This window comes from Dysidea avara, chromosome 3, assembly GCF_963678975.1.
Source record: "Dysidea avara chromosome 3, odDysAvar1.4, whole genome shotgun sequence".
In the NCBI taxonomy this organism is placed as follows: domain Eukaryota; kingdom Metazoa; phylum Porifera; class Demospongiae; order Dictyoceratida; family Dysideidae; genus Dysidea; species Dysidea avara.
The window spans coordinates 39,735,434-39,753,821 of NC_089274.1; the positions used below are offsets into that span (position 1 = coordinate 39,735,434).

The 18,388-nt window shown below is 36.6% G+C and overlaps 2 protein-coding genes and 1 pseudogene across 5 annotated transcripts in view; all 3 read right to left on the minus strand.

Moving 5' to 3' along the window:
• Nucleotides 1-2,701, minus strand: part of LOC136250948 (ubiquitin carboxyl-terminal hydrolase 7-like) — a 32,593-nt pseudogene extending 29,892 nt beyond the window's left edge.
• LOC136251618 (ATP-dependent DNA helicase RecQ-like) lies at nt 1,238-2,395 on the minus strand. Its single transcript, XM_066044076.1, has 4 exons — nt 2,061-2,395; nt 1,888-2,002; nt 1,546-1,828; nt 1,238-1,496 (listed from the first exon to the last, which is right to left on the minus strand). The coding sequence occupies exons 1-4, from the start codon at nt 2,184-2,186 to the stop codon at nt 1,238-1,240; spliced, it is 783 nt and encodes a 260-aa protein (XP_065900148.1). The 5' UTR covers nt 2,187-2,395.
• A 1,376-nt stretch (nt 2,702-4,077) lies between the features above and the next one.
• The window catches only part of LOC136250950 (ubiquitin carboxyl-terminal hydrolase 7-like), a 40,207-nt gene continuing 25,896 nt past the window's right edge, over nt 4,078-18,388 (minus strand). Inside the window, exons 21-45 of one of the 4 annotated variants that reach the window (XM_066043295.1) lie at nt 18,375-18,388; nt 16,385-16,429; nt 16,133-16,199; nt 16,015-16,084; nt 15,915-15,966; nt 15,210-15,344; nt 15,006-15,107; nt 14,401-14,461; nt 14,274-14,315; nt 14,132-14,224; nt 13,352-13,419; nt 13,247-13,300; nt 10,893-10,933; nt 10,562-10,615; nt 10,321-10,497; nt 7,306-7,408; nt 7,075-7,152; nt 6,925-7,025; nt 6,778-6,871; nt 4,918-4,986; nt 4,797-4,874; nt 4,670-4,741; nt 4,565-4,616; nt 4,447-4,491; nt 4,078-4,396 (exon numbers count right to left, since the gene is read on the minus strand). The exon at nt 18,375-18,388 is cut by the window's right edge and continues 22 nt beyond it. In XM_066043295.1, coding sequence (XP_065899367.1) covers nt 4,284-4,396; nt 4,447-4,491; nt 4,565-4,616; nt 4,670-4,741; nt 4,797-4,874; nt 4,918-4,986; nt 6,778-6,871; nt 6,925-7,025; nt 7,075-7,152; nt 7,306-7,408; nt 10,321-10,497; nt 10,562-10,615; nt 10,893-10,933; nt 13,247-13,300; nt 13,352-13,419; nt 14,132-14,224; nt 14,274-14,315; nt 14,401-14,461; nt 15,006-15,107; nt 15,210-15,344; nt 15,915-15,966; nt 16,015-16,084; nt 16,133-16,199; nt 16,385-16,429; nt 18,375-18,388 — 1,880 coding nt within the window. In that variant the 3' untranslated portion in view covers nt 4,078-4,283. The remainder of the gene's footprint in view (nt 4,397-4,446; nt 4,492-4,564; nt 4,617-4,669; nt 4,742-4,796; nt 4,875-4,917; nt 4,987-6,777; nt 6,872-6,924; nt 7,026-7,074; nt 7,153-7,305; nt 7,409-10,320; nt 10,498-10,561; nt 10,616-10,892; nt 10,934-13,246; nt 13,301-13,351; nt 13,420-14,131; nt 14,225-14,273; nt 14,316-14,400; nt 14,462-15,005; nt 15,108-15,209; nt 15,345-15,914; nt 15,967-16,014; nt 16,085-16,132; nt 16,200-16,384; nt 16,430-18,374) is intronic. The other 3 variants (XM_066043298.1, XM_066043296.1, XM_066043297.1) reach the window with 3 other exon arrangements.

Below are 18,388 nucleotides of genomic sequence, written 5' to 3' on the forward strand. Positions count from 1 at the left end.
GCTATGTTATAGCAAACCAATTAAAAATTTTATTAACTTAAAACGAAGTAAGGTTGCAGTAGTAATATGAATGATGGTAGCTATCAGTGTAGGGCAAGTTACTTTTTAAAAGTAACTAGTTACATATTACTTGCAACTGAACTATTTAGTTACAGTTACATATTACTCATATAATAAAGTAACTATAATAATATTACATATTATACTACTTTGTGTCCGCGGCACTAAGCTGTCACATGTGAAACTACTGCCTTATCACGAGACATGATTGCGTTGTTGGACAATGTGCAAATCTTGGTTATAAGTAAGAAGCTGGTGAATAAGCTTCATTCAGTAGGATTCGTTACTCCGTTGTGGCTAGGCGTTACTCAGAGGATAACTAACGAGATTAGTAACTTCGTTACTTGTAGTAATAATATTACGTAATATTAGACTCGTTACAGTAAAATAACTCAAGTTATATTACCTGTTTTTATAGCGTATTTCGTTATATTACTTAGGTACCACAAAAATAATAATATTACGTAACACTGGTAGCTATACATATTACCATGAGAAAATCCCTACTTTGGTATTGAACAGATGATAGTAACATACCAATGTAGGGATTTTCCCACGCAGCTATGTGTTAGTAGTTATTTTTATCACTGGAACCCTTATTCATTATAAAGTTATTAATTGTACTAGCGATGATGTACTGTACGTGACCAGCTGAACAAAACCCTGTCATTTTTGCATATTCCTTAAATTCCATTTTATTGCGTCTCTGCTATCTATATATAGTAACAATGTAGTAGACAGTCAAAGTTGCAGCATCTTATGTTGGAGTTACAGCTTGTACATGCAGCAACTATATGACACAGGCACTTAAGTGACCTATGATAACTCATGACTAAAACAAGCTATGAAGCAGGGACTTAGCTCAATCTGCTCATTTTTAACTGGCAAATCCACCAAATTATAGGGATTTTCCTGTATGTGTGAAATACAATAGTAAATTTAATTTCTATACACATCATAAACTAGATGTATTTATGTGTCCTTTACTGTACCCACGAAATAAAGATTTCTCTTTACTCAGTTTATAACAAAATTGACTGCAAAATGATGGGCTTTTATTAAGCGGATCACATTAAATGGAAAACATTAGCAACACAAATACTTGGCAAAAACAAACAACACATGTTTTACTAGTCTCGCGTGGCCAGACCGCTTTTTCTCCCACGGCGCTTATCGATTAGAAACTATAAGCGCCTTCACTGGCAATGGTAGTTGTGAACTCTTCTAGAGTTATAGACGGCTTTACAATGTATTTAATGTTTGATCTATCCAAATTCAAGCCAACCATAATGGGATCATCCATGGCCAGCTGCCTCTTCACTGTGGCAACAGTCTGCTCAGTGGCTGTAGCAGTAAGTGCCATTACATTGACAGATTTAGGCACCAAGCTTCTTAGAGATCCTATTTTGAAGAAAGCTTTCCGAAATTTTTCACCCCTGCACATAAAAAAATTGATATTAAGAGTCAATCACACCTTGTTCTTACCACATCTGAACACAATGAGCTTCATCCACTACAACTGCCACTAGTCTCTGCTGGTAGTTGCTTTTCTGCAACATATCACGAAACCTTCGATTGTTTAAAATATTCTCTGGGCTTATATACACTAATTGTACTTCCCCTTTAAGTACTCTCTTTACGGCAGTGTTATCATCTTGTGCTTTCCCAACAAATTCTACTGAGACTCCAGTAGGTGCAAAGTTCTTCTTTTGGTCCACCATCAAAGCAATTAATGGTGTAATGACAACAACAATGCTACCAGCACAACCTTCGTTAACATTAAACAACATATTTAGACATATTGCACAAAAATTTCAAGAAACTTACCTAACATAAAATCAAACAGTAATGGTAGAATAGCATAAATCACTGATTTGCCATACCCAGTTGGCAAAATACCAAACACATCTTTGCCTTTAACAAATGCTCGAACAGCTTCCTCCTTTACATTAACAGAAAACATTGAACAATGCGAGGAACAAAGAACGACACTCTTATACCTGTTTCGGCTTTAACGGAGCAAGGCCCATAGTCGTCAATGTACATGACAACGCGTCCTGAAAACTCAGACGAGTTCGAGGATGAGTTTCATGTTGCTGTGGTGAAGGTTCAGGTGAAGCATCCATACCGAGCCATACCGAGATCCATACTCTCCATAGTGAAAAAACGATGTAGAGGCGCTTAGAGATGACGTGGCCATTCAACACCTCCGCCACCCTGGAGGTGTCAAGAACGACTCAGCAATTCTAACCAGACCAGACCCTTTTCCGAGCAGGCGCTTATAATTTCTAATCGATAAGCGCCGTGGGAGAAAAAGCGGTCTGGCCACGCGAGACTAGGATTTACAAGGGAAATTTTAACATTTCTTTATTCCTGATTAAGTCCCACGATTCCTAGAGTTGAGGACCCCTGCGTATAGTTTGTACTGTGATAAAGGGTAAGGCAAGATAGAGCCTTACATGGCCAAATTACGTGTTCAGAACTGTTAGAACCACTGGTAACATACCTATCGTGTGGTTATCTGAACTCGTGCCCAAGTATGACATTTCTTCCTGTTTGCTTTGGTCCAACTGAACTGTTCGGTGCGCACTTATTCGATTAGGAGCTTTAACTCTTGAACTCTACATGCCGCATATTCATACCGTAAACTATTACCGGTACCGTATAGCATGAACTTTTCCCATCAACTATCACTCAAAAAAGCAACTAGCTATGGGCTATAATAGTTCTCCATATTGCAATGTGTACAATTTATAGCAAGATCAAGAAATGAGATGAATTTATTACTTGGTTGAATTGTGCATGCATGACCAGATGACCTTGCCAATCTGGTTGGCCCCCTACCCTGACAATGAGGTGGGACTTTTATATAGCTTATTTCCCTATGTATCTACTAGCTAGCTAGCTAAGCAAGCCGAAGCAAGCTAGTTAGTTTATAACTCTTAAGTGTTAAAGAGCACACTGAAAGAGAATTACATTTTTTCCAGTAAATTATTCTGATTCCCACACTCCAAAAGATTAGTCCCGCAAATATAATTAAGTTTGATAGCCCTCAGAAGTACATAGTTCCAGTGATGGATCTAGAGGGCCTAAAAGGGGGTTTCCAGTTTAGAAGGTGGACACATGGGTGAGTGTGCAAAGAAGCGCACTCACCATGCATGTGCTAGAGGGGCCTGGGGGCATGCTCCCCCAGGAAATTTATATGCTCTGAGACTTCTGAGACTGCATTTGGCAACAATTTTAGCCTGAATTTATCTGTAAATAAATATTTATGGAGCCTATTTACGGAGTGCTGAGCATGCACATCACTTCAAACCGCAATTAATTAAAATATTCAACTATTGTGCATGCATAATCATTTTTCAAAGGGGGTCAAGTTTCCATGGAAACCTAGAAACCCCCCTAAATCCGCCACTGAGTTCTCAGTTCATCTTTCCATTGTTTATAACTATTTCAGACCATAATCATGGTGTGGACTTCAGATGATAAACTGAGGCTGGTCCTATCTAAGTGAAGTTGGTAACTATATGTTGTGGCAAGGTAGTACAACTGGGTAGTACTAGCACACTCCTTGCAGTCGATTTTGCCAACACAAACCTGCAATAAGTCCCTCTTATCGTACAACTATAACCAAGAGTTCATAATATAGTAGTGGGGGAGAGTGTCCTACTGTCAATATAGCCTGTACAAACACACTGGGTTAAGTTTCTCATACCTCCACTGGTGATAGAGAACTGTTGATTAGCATTAATTGGTGCTGATAAGGTCAAGTCTTTATTCTTTGAACAGACTCAGGTGTAACTTAACACAGTGTGTTCCATGGAAGTAATTCAGTTAGACACTCCTTCCCACAGCACTATATACTATATTATGAACTCTTGCTATAACACACCAGCAGGATCTAGTGTAAAGTATTGTCACTTGTACATCAACACTTATAGTGATCCATTATATACTAGCCTATAGCACTTGTTATGCATGCTGTAGTGTAAACTAAGTATGACTGTTAAAATATAAAATAGAAATTTTACTGACTTTGGGCTACAAGAAATGCAACAACAAAGTGAAGATACACTAGTGTTACTTGATTTCTAATGTGCCAATATAATAGAGTTTGTGAAGTACATAAAAACAGGGTATGGCATTGCACATACAACAGTACACACAATTTCATATATATTACAAAGAGAACACAAGAACAAATATTATAATATAGTACAAATTCAATTATGGATCTTTATAGCTTTTTCAAATATACTGCGAGAACGTTTAGGGTTTCTATTGACATGATCCAGTCCAAAGAATGGAAATCCCAACTGGGGGAAGGACGATGGTCCTACACATGTATGTATCAATATTAGCTTCCACATTATACATATCACATACCTTTCTCCCCATAGAAATATTTAATATATAGTCTATCATCTTTTTCTGTGATAAATAATGTTTAAGTATATAATTATCAATAGATTATGGTACAGACATGTGATATCTGGTAATGTACCTTCTGATAAATTTTCTCTTTGTGTAGGACTTGCAATTATTGCAAACTTGTACTACATATCGACAGCAAAAGATAAACTAGTTCCAATTAAGTTAACTCATTTACTTTTTCATAATCCTTATCTGATACTCCAAGGAGGTTTTGTATTCTAACTTTTATACTTGACAAATGTTCTCCCTATAGTAACAATGTGTAGATCATGTCACTCATGATGGGATATTATCACACATACATCAGTCAGTGGTAGAAGAAATGGTATTCCAAACGTATTGTGTATTTCCTGAATCAAAAGAAACACATACACAGTAAGCTGCATGAGAGACATATCTGTTATAATCCTCCAGTTCACTTACTTCATTAAAATGTACTACTGGAATAAGTGCCTGATCTTCCTGAAGTGGTTCTTCATCATGTCTGATCTCCTACATACAATATAACACAACACATGTGGCACACTGTGGCGGCTGTACATATCAACAACTACATGACAATCACTTTGGTAGGTAGTGTCTAATCACTGGACTGGAATACTGGAATGGACTACTGGACTGACATTTTTTTGGTTTTACACATTTTTAAGGGTTGGGTTATTATACATTTGGGTGACTTGTGACAACATTTCAGCACTGAGTGGTGAATATGATCTTCAAAGTAGCTGTGATAAGCCAAATGGGTTCAATTAAATGTATTCTACTCACTGCTTGACAGTATCTACTCCACTGTATAGCAGATACTGACATGTAGGTATACCCAAAAATGTTTCTCTAACTGTTAGGCATAGGTGATTATTGCGATACACATATATGGTGTGTGTGAACACACAAACTAGATCCCATCACACAGCTGGTCATTACTGAAATGAAATGTCTGCATTCTGTTAATTGTATTACAATGCCATTTCGCCTCGTGCTATATTTGTCTCTCGCCCACTGTATTTGTGCTATATTTCCTGTATAGCACTCTGTAGCTGCTAATAGGAGTAGAAAATGCATGATCATAGTACAACGGCATACAGTAGGTAAATTTAATGTGAACACAGTTACATATCATGGACCAGTCACCAATTTACAATATACGAATGTTATAGAAAGTTGTATCACAATAATCATGTGTGCCTAACAGTGAGAGAAACATTTTTGGGATTACCTACATGTCAGTATCTGCTATACAGTAGAGTGGATACCGTCAAGCAGTGAATAGAATACATTTAATTGAACCCACTATCACAGCTATCATATTCACCACTCAGTGTTGAAATCTTGTCACAAGTCACCCAAATGTATAGTAACCCCACCCTTGAAAATGTGTAAAATGTCAGTCCAGTAGTCCATTCCAGTGATTAGGCGCTACCCAGTTTGGTAAGTTGATCTGAAATTTAAAACCGAAATGAAAGCATCCCACAAGTGTGCACTAACATGTTCTTGTAATTGTTATGGCCAAAACTAATTAAGCTAAGGTGGTATTCATGAACCATTGACATGTGTCACAATATCATAGTATTCTCAAATAAAATTCCCCACCTGAGACTGATAAAATGCCTAGTGACATCATTTCTACCACTACATACTACAATACAATAACATATTGCACAGTGTAGCACAAAGCTTATTATAAACCAACAAAATATGAGTAACATCAAAATAAGGCCAGGGTTAGATAATTGGTACTGACTCTTATAAAATTTTGAGGAAATACAAAATGTAAATATTGTTAAACTACCTACAAAATAACTACATCTATAATAACAGCCAAGCTGAAGAAATGACTGCAATCTCAACTACTTTTATGATCACAGTGATGGTGGTCAAGAAAAAGACAATTTGTTGTATTGTGACATATTTAATTTATGTTTTACTGTTCAGTTAGGATGACTGTTCTATAATTAGGAGTCTTGATCATTTATCTCGGTTTTGTATTATAGTTCCTCTATAGCTGTTACTCATATTCACTTGCAGCCACAAAAAGGTTTTAGCTGTGATGACCCACACATCAAGTTTCAACATGGTCCTATTATAAGTGGTTTGTCTTGTAGGTATGGTAAGTAACTACCTTAGTATGTGTGCCAAATGACAAGGCAATTGGATAACATGTACAGTAGTGCAGTATTATGTATGCTATTGTTCTTCCTGATACATCCCTGTAGTGTGGTGTGCTGGCTTTTTAGGCAGCATGACACACCTACCATGTGTCATGATATGTTCAGTTTAACTCACATCAATTCTCATAATTCTGTGGATATTTAAGTCACTGACAGGATAAGATGAAGGATGAACAATGACTATCCTGTGTTGGATGGTCTCTACTAGTCTGTGTAGTACATTATATCATACACATCTTGTTCTCCTCAGAGCTATCCTTACCTTAGTTTCTTTATGGTGTCTGTAAACTCTACTAGAGTAGCAGCTTCATCCAGTAAGTCTCTCACTGTTCCATCTTTGTTAACATAAACTGTAACTTCTCTCTGTATTGAGAACAACAAAATAAGTGAGTGCTATAAAGACTATACTCACATCCTCTTTCAAATGAGCATCAACAAAGAAACACTTGAATACTCTTTTTCTTTCAAATTCGTCGATACGAACAGATAACTACCAAGTGAAATATGTAAAATGAAATGTACATGCACGACAAGGTAGTAATTTTAAGTTTACCAAGTATACACTGAATCAACAGTGCATAACAAACACACAACATTGTATAACATTATTGTAAAACAACTGTAGTTGTGTATGCATCAATACCTTTTCATAATAAAAATGATCTGCATGCTTAGATTTCCAGTTAATAAAGTCTCTTAGAGATCCTTCAGTGTTGTGTTGAATGGGTATGTCAGGTTGAGCACAGCTGTGAGAGAAATGCAATGTTTATAATATCTCCTATACAACGTGACAAACTAAATATTAAGGGTTTCAACAGGTGCAAAAAAAAAGAAAAAGATTTATCACAAATGTTTTCATATCAGACAGGTATGCAGAAGAGGAATGGAACAAATCATGAGTGAAGACCTTGTTGTATTATAAGTTACCATATAGCAGGAAGGTTTGGCAGGAATAAAATTTGACGAATCTCTCCATCAAAAGTAAATGGCAAAAAAAAGTTTGACGAATTGATGAACCAATCGGCACCGCTTCACTAATTAACTTCATGAGCCGCATATCAGCATTCTTCATCATAGTGATGCCACTGTGTGGACTCGCACGCCATGAGGATGAGCAGACATATAGCTTTGTTGTACAGACAATGTGATCCGTGGATTCCATATATACAAGGCGATCGTTTTTAGTAAAGAGTTGGGAACTGAGAGAGCTGGAAACTGGAAATGGACATGACATGCTAGCACAGTCGCTGTAGTCAAATCCCTTCATGGAGAAATACGGCAGACACTTGCAGCGCTGACCGTTTCATTGAGCTTTCCATTCATATATCACAGTAATGGTGGGTGACGGTAGCCTATCACCTTACATATGATGGTCCATTGGGATCTGAAGCACCTCAGTCATACAGGCTCTGCCTTCTGTGCAAACCCTCCAGTACCCAACTGTAGACTTGATAATAATCATCCATTAGGTTAGATTCTCTTAATGGGTGAGTTGACTGCTCGGTTTTCTTAACAACTCAAAAATACTTCCAAGATTCCCAAGACGCGCCAGTGTTTATTCTGGGCCAATTCACGTGATACTAAAAGTGGACAAGTGGGAAAGTTTGGATGGTTTTAGTTTAGTGAATATCTGGTCATTCGCCAAATTCGCCAAACTTTATCCCCACCAAACTTTCCCGCTATACGGTATACCCTCAAGTTAAATTGTTACATGACAATTATGGTACTTCTGTTGTGGACTTAATTGTATCTGACAGCCAGACAATATTTTATTCCACAACTTTTAGGGGCTACATTCACCTTAGGCATCCATATCTACAAAGTAACCAAAAACAAAACAAGGTAAAATAAGAAAACATATAGAGTCCCATGATATCATCACTAATGAAACAGCTTAATAAATGAATTTTAACCTTAAACAATTTAGGATACTGAAATGTGTGTCTCACAAGGACTAGTTATTGACAACACTTCATAGTATCCGATGTCATATATCCCTAACCATATAACTCAATGAAAAGCTTTTCAGGTCACCCTGAAAGCAGACAAGGTGGAAGCGTACATGCGAGCCCAATACTGAACCTCCTTGGGTACTGAAATACCTCACAATTGATGAAATGTGATGAATACACGGCAATGACACTGAATAGGATAGCTTGGGCTATGTAGAAATCATGCGAGATCTTGCACGACGCTGTAAAGTGAGAAGACAGAGAGAAGAGTCCCAATTGAGTAAACAGCATGAATAAACAGCCAAGAAGTCATCCTATGCAGTGTCATCCTATTCAAGTATCATCCCATTCAAAATACACATTTACATTTATATAACAGTTATTTTTCATGCCTAATGTTGTCCATATACAATAGACTTTGTTTCCAGACCCAGACATCATCTTTGCATAGTGCCTATCCATTTAAAAGCACATGTGGTGTGGAGGATAGGATAGCACATTACAGGGACCATATATAAGATAAGTATGTTACTCTGCATTAGATTTCTTGAGTAGATGATATCTGACAAAGAGGGAATGTTTAACTTGATATGTTTACTAAAGCCTGGGGCTATTGATGTACTGCTAGTAGAGTTATGCCTGAGGTGATGAGTGTTGCTAGGTGACTAATCACATAAAGAATTGGTTGTTTGTTCCCATTGAGCTCACTTATGTGTTAATTCCTTATACCTGCTTCCAAGCATGCCTCCATAGCAGAGGAGTTTGGGTAGTTAATTTTAAAAAGGGCAGACACTACACATGTGTTTTTAAATAGATGAGTGCTATGTGAAGATGATGTCTGTGGAAGCAAAGACTACTGTACAGAATGTTAGGTATGAATTTAACTGTTATATAAATGCAAAAGTGTACTTTGAAAATGACCAAGGATTGGCTAGTGGAGGATTGGCTAGCATGCTCGAGTACCATAGATCATATACTGTTGTAGGTTGTGAATTTTTTGCTCTCTTTATTGTAGAGCTAAGCGTTTATATTGATTATGCATGCAATTAATTGATTACAGCACTAATCATGATATGTAATAATCGCAAAAAATTGAATTAATCGATTAATCAAAATAGTACATTCTCACTGTCAAGAGCACTAATAATAATAATAATTATTTGACTTTTAACAAATTACTATCACCATAGAATCATAAGTAATACTAGTAAAGGAAGCCTCAGGTCGCAAATAGAGACAAATGACTGTTAAACCTTTCTATATAAAAGCATTCAGCTCAGAATACACAGAATGCAATTAATTACACAATCGTGATTACTGGGTATATAGTAATCACTTGCAATTGTAGTCACAATCGCACAGCTCTACTTCGTTGTGTGTGTACATAATGTATTGTGTGTGGACGCTGGTAACACACCAGTGCATGGTTGGTGGCATAGCCAATGACAGCACCTCTGTCCCTGATCATGAGGTGGATACTTTGAACAGGCCTTACAAGTCAACAACAACGGGGATTAAATCATGCTTTAGTAGATGCTGTTCATTTCTGGACCAGGTCATTGATGAGGTCCTCTTGCCTGGGTTTTAAAAAAAAAATTATTCAGTTGGCTAGATGGGTTGATACCTCCAATGGAGGGTTGGAGAGGAGATGAAGATCCCCAGATAGACAGTGAAGGTGTGTGTTCCGGCTCATGTGCATTGCTTACGGGTGATTTGGACCGGGTATGAAGAACTGCAAGTATTGCCAATCAACACCTAAAACTTGAGCGACAGCTTTAGCCATCTGAATGTAATTCATCCTCAGGTCGAGTGGGACTGCTATACCATGATCACTGAGTACATTGTGATCACAGAATATCACTTCAACTCTATTATATAGTTCCCTAGAGAGTTAGAGGAGAATAGTAATTTTATCTAGTATGATATGATATTTAGCCAGTTATTTACCTAAAGTAATCTTGTACAGTTCCCAATTCCATTCTGTCAAGTGACATATCTGCCCTGCAGCATAACAAATGACAATTTGACTTGGTTAAAAGTGAAGTATTATATCACAAGTAAAGTTTAAAACGCTCACAGGTATGCTGTGGGATTTAATATGAGTGGTACACACATGTACTAAATGAAATGTTTCATTTTCTTTTTAAAAATGTAGGTAGCCACAGGGACAACAGGATTCCTGTGACTGTTAATTAGTGTAGAATATCACACACAGATGTATGCCAGTCTAATGGCTGATGTAGTAATGGAACAAGATAAGTTTATTATGGTTACAAACCTTTGAAAACAGATAATGTCTCCATCCCTTATCTCTTCTAACTGTAACAATAACCAGTATAACATTACTAATACACAATACAACACATGTACCCTCCTAACAAGTGATATGAATGACATTATTAGTGAAATGTACAATACGTATTTCACTTACAGAGGCTTGTATTGCATGCAATATTGTTTAGGGCTGCTGTACTACAATTAAGCTATACTAGTAAATCCTCAATCCATTTTTTTCCATTCCTTTCCCATGTTTAGCCTGTATAGTAGCTTTGGCTACAAACAAGCCTAAATAAGTAACATTATACACATATTCTATTGTAGCAGCCAGCTTTGCCAGTGGTTGAATGTAAAATGATCTGAGATGGTCTGATCACCACCTGTCACTGGAGTAACTGAAGAACAGGCACCAAACAAGCAACAGAGTCTCTCTTCAGCACAACATTTTGAAGGTTGCACAGTCTGTGTTTTGGTTTATTTACAGCCATGTAACTGGAAAGTACACTTTTAATTGAGGAGGAAATAACTAGCTTAACACTCAAGCAAGCTTTAAGTTTGTGTTCAGAAGTTTATTCACCGTCATTGCTGTGTTTGATACTGTTTTCGAGTGGATAATCATAATATAAATATGATAAATTAATTATGTGTTTCTGGTTCCCTTCCTGGTCATGTTTTTGCTGAATGAATTGTGCAATCACCATACAATAACTTACAATGTAACACTTTCACACCTCAGATCAAAGGAATTCCACAGGATACATTTGCCATGTATACCTCTTTACAGGGAGACATCTAAATGTACACCGGTGTACCTTGAAATGTATCCCGGGAAAGTGGTTACACTTCTAAAAGAGCAAGCCACTTTTATCAAAGCAAGCATGGCCTTGATGTGGATGAGATAGTGGTATTGCCCACTGTTTGTTTTATACAAGCTCAGACCGAATCAATTGTGGGAATGCTCACATGATGATTACCACAAATTGAAGTGTTGCCACAAGAAGCACTCAAATGAAGGCGTTTCAGTATCCTTGCCGTTCTACAAGTTAGGAAATGTTACTTAAAGGTAAGAGTTAGTCTTACAGTGTATTCACAAGCATTTCGGCACATTTTTGAATGCACATTACGGACAACACAAGTTAACTACTCTATAACAAAGTTTACCCTTTTAAGTCTTTAGTATACATTGTGATTAGTCTTTAAACAATGCAAAAGCATTAAAACACTTGTAATTTCCCCGAAATTTGCCCTATTCGACTTTTCCGTGATATCCATAGGATTCGTCCGTTTATTATAACAATTGTAACTACAACATTACTTGCTGCCTAACCATAATTGAATCTTTCAGACATGCATATAAAATGAATCCAGTGGTTACACTCGTATTGGCATCAAGGCTATCAGCCTGAACGGAAGTGTTACGTATTAGCTGTAACACAGGCACTCGTGATTTGTCTTATATGTATCAAGGGCTGCGCCCTCGGGCTTTGGGCATACTTATCAGGAAAATCACTTGTGCCCATGTTACAACTATAAAATATTTTATAGGTTTCAATGTCTTGCACTTTTTTCTTATAAAGATGCGCTAACTTTATACATTAACTTTTGTTTTCCCCTATAATTCCATATACTGCTATGTCAAATGTATAGTGTACCACATCAAAAAAATTGTTTTTAAAAAAGCCTGGTCACCTGGTCAATTTTAGGGAATCGGTAGGACCAGAAACATATAATTAACTAATCATGATAAATAGACATTTTAATATATGTTTCTCCACAATTCCAGTCTGTTCCTCATTTTAGTCACATCTTCAAACTTGTTATGCTTCTATCCACCTTAAGTATGATGTTTAGCATTTAAAACTATGTTAGAGTGATAGCAAATTTGTCACTATTAGAGCTGCAAACAAGGTCAAAATTGCCCCTTAATTCTATATATAGCAGCAGCCTGTCTGCCAGTGGTCAAGTCAGATAATCAACTATAGCAACATGAGATCTCTGGCCTTGAAACCTGCCCATTGTCTCCTATAAAACTGAAGAGCAGGAAAAACTGAAGAGGAGGCAAAACTAGCCCAAATATACAAACTGAGTAATAGCATTTATAGCCAATTTACAGCCAATTTATATATATAGCCATAATACAAAGAGTGTATTTTTAGTTAAGCACATAAAAGGCCACTGTTGTGTTTGACATTGTTTTTGGGTAGTTATACAGTAATCTGCTATGGAAAATGATGCTTTAAGGCAAATTTCACCCAATCCATTAGCAAGCTCATTATTTATATCTATTCCTTTAACTGTTTTAGTTTTGTCCTATACTACACTGACATGTGCCATACACTACCCTCCATCACTGACCTGCCTCAACTGCTTATTAGGATCAATGAGTTCTATCATATTAGGCTTCACCTCCTACACAACAATAACTTGGTAAGGTACACACACAATCAGTGTTGTAATCACCTCATACAACAACAAGGGAGTGTTAGTATCTAGTCCAACCTTTTCTCTCAGTGCAGGCATTAGTTCAACTAAAGTTTTAATAATAATAATAATAATAACAATAACAATCATGCAATACAACTATGTATGTAGATAATGTAGTAAATTGGAGGTACTGAGACCCTGGTCTGGAATACAGTTGTAAGGCAAAAGCAGAAAATTAACATTTGAGTAGGATTTCATTATACTTGTTGGTTCACTTTTTAAATCAGGCTCATTTTTTAAACCAGGCTCATGCCCACAGCCGGCCAAATGCTGGCTGTGGGTAGGCACCTGGTGCATGTTTGACTTTGTCCTCATGATGTCATTGTGGATAAAGTCCATTGAGTTTGAAGGCATTGGCAACTATTCAGTCAGGTATTAGAATACTTCACTAAAAAAATATTTTAATTGTAGCAATTTATATTGCACTGAAGATAATTATACTTCACCAATACTGCCAAGGTGGTATTCTGACTGCCGAAGGTGGTACTGCGAAGCAGGTTTTTTTTGAGGGGGAAATGTTTTGCATATCACCACCACCCAACACTTTGAGCAGGAAAATTTTCACTTCAGCAATTTTGATTGAGTTGCAAATTTTGAGTGGGAAAATTTTCATGGATAGCAGCCTCTGCTATATGGTATTAGAGGCTGGTTTCTGGTTATATATATTAGGTGGGAAAATGAAAACTTTGATGATTCCCTACTACAATAGCAAACGTACCATATCAAAAATCCCACTTTACTCTAAAAGTGACTTACCAAAAAATCTGGTGATTGATTCATAAGAGTGTCCCACATAGGAGATCTTCTGTACAGTAGGATCATAGTATTTGTAGAATAGGAGAACTTCACCTGTAGTAACAGTAACAATCATCAGCAGATAAAATGAAGAGTTACATACTTCGAAAATCATAATCAGGTAAACAATCTTTATCTGAATCTGCTAACAAAAAAATAATACAAACATCAATTACCAACAAAATACAAACATCAATTATCAACAATACAAACATATTATGAGTACTGACCTGGATCAAGTACTTCTAGAAATATAGACCATGCATTCCTGTGGTCAGCTAAATCAAACACCTACACACAGAAACACATTATACTGTTTATTTATAAACTTTCATGCAAAATTAAATAATAGTGGCAGAAAATTTAGCAACGGAAGGCCACCGATAAAATGAAAATCTTGCTGTTAATTAAAATACGCGATATGGAAACGTTTTTAACAAGCACCAAACGCAACTAGCAGAGTGAAAACAAAGCGAATTGTGCCTGCATGGCAACATACACGTAACTGTTGCATCGTGTTTGTCTGCTGTCCTTCGTATCTGAGTTGGTAAATAGCCTGCATGACTTGGGAGAAAGCTTTAAGAGAGAGCTGGACCCTTGCTAGCAAGCCCACAAGTTCGAGTCACATGCACCAAAAAGTTTGAGCCACGTACACCTTTTCTTATCCACACTTTTAGCTTCAACTTTCACAATCTTTCCAGAGTACTTAGTGAATAATGTTATTATCATGGCACCAAAATCCTCGTAAATTAAATGATGCCAAATGCTAAAATCTTGCTATAAAAACCCGCTATACGGTACCACTGGATACTACAGTTCACAAATCAATACTCACTGATTTCCCCAAGTTATCAGTCATCTCAACTGGTGTTGGTCTTGTTGTGTTGTTATTTCTCTTCTCTAATGGCCACATCCTAATATGGTCCACTGGATATCCCTATGATGTACACACACAACAACACATACATACATACACATGTGCAGGAAATACAGTATGTATGTTGTCACAAAAAATATATTGTACGTACAAGTATGTTACCATTTGTTTCGCTAGAGATATTTTGAGATCCTTCAGATTACTAGATTTGGAGACTTTGAAACACAATGGTTTAGCCTCTCCCATGACAACCAGATCAGTGCCCACATGATCTTGAAAGTGTGCCTCTGTATATACCTGTATGTTATACAACAATGTGTAAGTTATGTGTACACATTACACATGTGCACACACACACACACACACACACACACACACACACACACACACACACACACACACACACACACACACATACACACACACACACACACACACACACACACACACACACAAATGTGTATACACACAAACATGAACATGTATACTTATACCAAACTTAGTATCATGGTACGTATGTATATCAAGAAAAGTCATCATGATATTACTAAATGCCACGCCATGGTGACTGGCTAAATGCTAGTCGTTATATGGCTGATAATGTTTCTACCTTCATAGTGTAACTGAGAGGGTCTGACTGCTCTATTGTTCCTAATCTAATCTGTAACCACATTGCTCAATGGCAATATGTGATGTAATCAATACTAAAACAATATCACTATTATTCTCAATGGAGTCGCTGTGTTAATTATTAGTACAAAACACTGAGGTAGTATCAACATCGTGTGTGATCATGATAATCTGAAACAAGTATCATTTTACAGTTTCACAGCAATACACCAGCCCTACACATACATGAACACACACCTCAACTTGAAAGTACAAGTGAGCCTCATTTCTTTTTATTGAGTCACGTCGTCTAAACAAAGCAAAACAAATTACTCCACAACTAATATGGGTTCTTTACTTTTCTTCTTCAAATCTCTTCACCAAATATTCAGAAATATCATCATCTGTTACCTCTTGTAAGATGTCCACTATAATCATTTGATGGATTAGATCAACAACACAACCACTACACCTACCCATATGACTCTTCCTAATGTACACCAACATGTATGCATTAGTACAACTCCTCATTGCTGCTATGTCCTGTATGTGTGTGATAGAGAACAACATGAACATTGGTACACTGTATACAACACTCTAGCTAGCTCAAAAATATTAAGGGCTTAAATTCTTTTTCTTGTCTTTTACTAAGTCCACAAAAGTTTTATCCTTGCAAACAGCAGGGTTCACTTCATGCACAGAATCCTTAGTACACCCTACTTACATACCTCATCTCCTCCAAAGTTATAGGCAATAGCATCTCTCTTGTAGCACTAGACAATAATAACAAAATTTAAACATGTATATACACAATAGAAACAACAAATAGGCCAGGATATTGATTTTCTGAAGGAGGCATTTAGTGTGGAATCAGAACTACCAGTCGCTTGCCACGGGACATATACATATACCATTCAATGACAAATTGACAATACAAATGTTAAACTTTGTAGAGATGTGAGCTCATTCATATTATCAACATAGAATGACAACCCTTATTAATAATTGTGACCATTATGTGAAGTGAGCTACGTATGTATGCATATCACAGCATGTGCAGTTTTAATGATAAAATATTCACACTATTGCTGAGTGTAATGGCAAATAGTTCCTACCACAATAATATTATGCATGTAGATTTCAATCCGATGACCAAGACACGTTACCTTTGATGCAATACATTTAGCAGTCGTACAAACATTTTTGATGGTTTTCTTGTTGTGTACAATTCATTGTTAACAGCATTTACTACTACAATTCTCCCCTTCAATATATGTATGATCGGGTCCTCAAGTCTAGCCGACCCATAGAAACCCATTAACAAGATGTTGTCTGGAAACCATACACTTCACATGCACTGCAATTTAGTTGTTGTCATACACAATAGATTATGCAACACAGTCAAGTCTAAATAGTATTATTAGTTTACTTCAAGAACAATTAGAGAAAGTTTATTTGATCTTTTCTCGGCCACATCAGAAGATTCCATCCCTTAACAATCACATTGAGTTAAGTTGTACTTGTGGAGTGGTTGCTTAACATTAAAACCTAAATAGCCTTTTGTAGTTCACGATTTTACTTAAATGCAGTTAAATTAGGTACAAACATTTAGGACGACACTGTTACTAAACAGAGGCCTGTATATCATCTAAGCATGCCTGTTTTTCAATCACACATTTGTGAAATGTTCAATTACTGATTTTGACAAATTGTCTCAGTGTTTGTGATTAGTATCCAAAAGAACCTCTGTCTACAGAAAGTAACTATTAAAATTCTGATGTCATAATATAATATAATATATGATGATGTCATGGAATAACTATCACAATAATCATGGTACACATCATCTATAGTGTACAAACAAAGACTAGACACAATATTTCAGTTATTCCACAATGAATAATTAACGAAAAAACAAAATTGAGGTACGGTTACAGTCCTTTTATAGCATGCAAAAAGCTACAATATTTCTGACTACAAGTGTGAACTACGATTCATAATTTATAGCACATTATAAGCATTGTGCTATTGTACTGTATCATAATGCCACTAGTGTTGGGCGGTATTGAAAAATAGCAAACAGTATACCTTCCATACAAAGTATCACAGTATTACTAAATATCACAGTATTAATGTTAAAGCCATTGTGGTATTAAAGTAACAGCCATTTACCTCAACAAAAGCACCAAATACCCATGGTAGCTCAGCAAACCTCAAGTACAAATTACCACAAACAAACTTGTTTACATAGTTTGGTTAGCTGACTACATCAGCACCTGCCTACAAACATTGTCACATGTCTGGTTACCTTCTAAATATGGGATGAAACAAACCCAAAGGGAGGCCATAGTGCCCAGACAGTATGGTGGTATTAAAAAAAACAGGTGGTATTAAAAAAAACAGGCGGCATTAAAAAAAACAGGCAGTATCAAAACCAGTATAACTTAAATATCACAGATTACTAACAATACCAGTATATCGCCCAGCTCTAATTGCCACTACTTATATCATGCACCACAATTATCATGGCATCACTATCAATTATCATGGCATCACTATGTTCTATTACAGTATAAGTCCAGCCAACCCCATTATTTCTACTGCTCCTATTGAGGCTCACTTGAAGGTATGCAATTATTGTAACGTGTCAGCCCTACTCTACTAATGTGATACTCTTACAAGCTGTTACTACATGATTAGCACACATCACAGTCTCACCTTGGAAACAACAT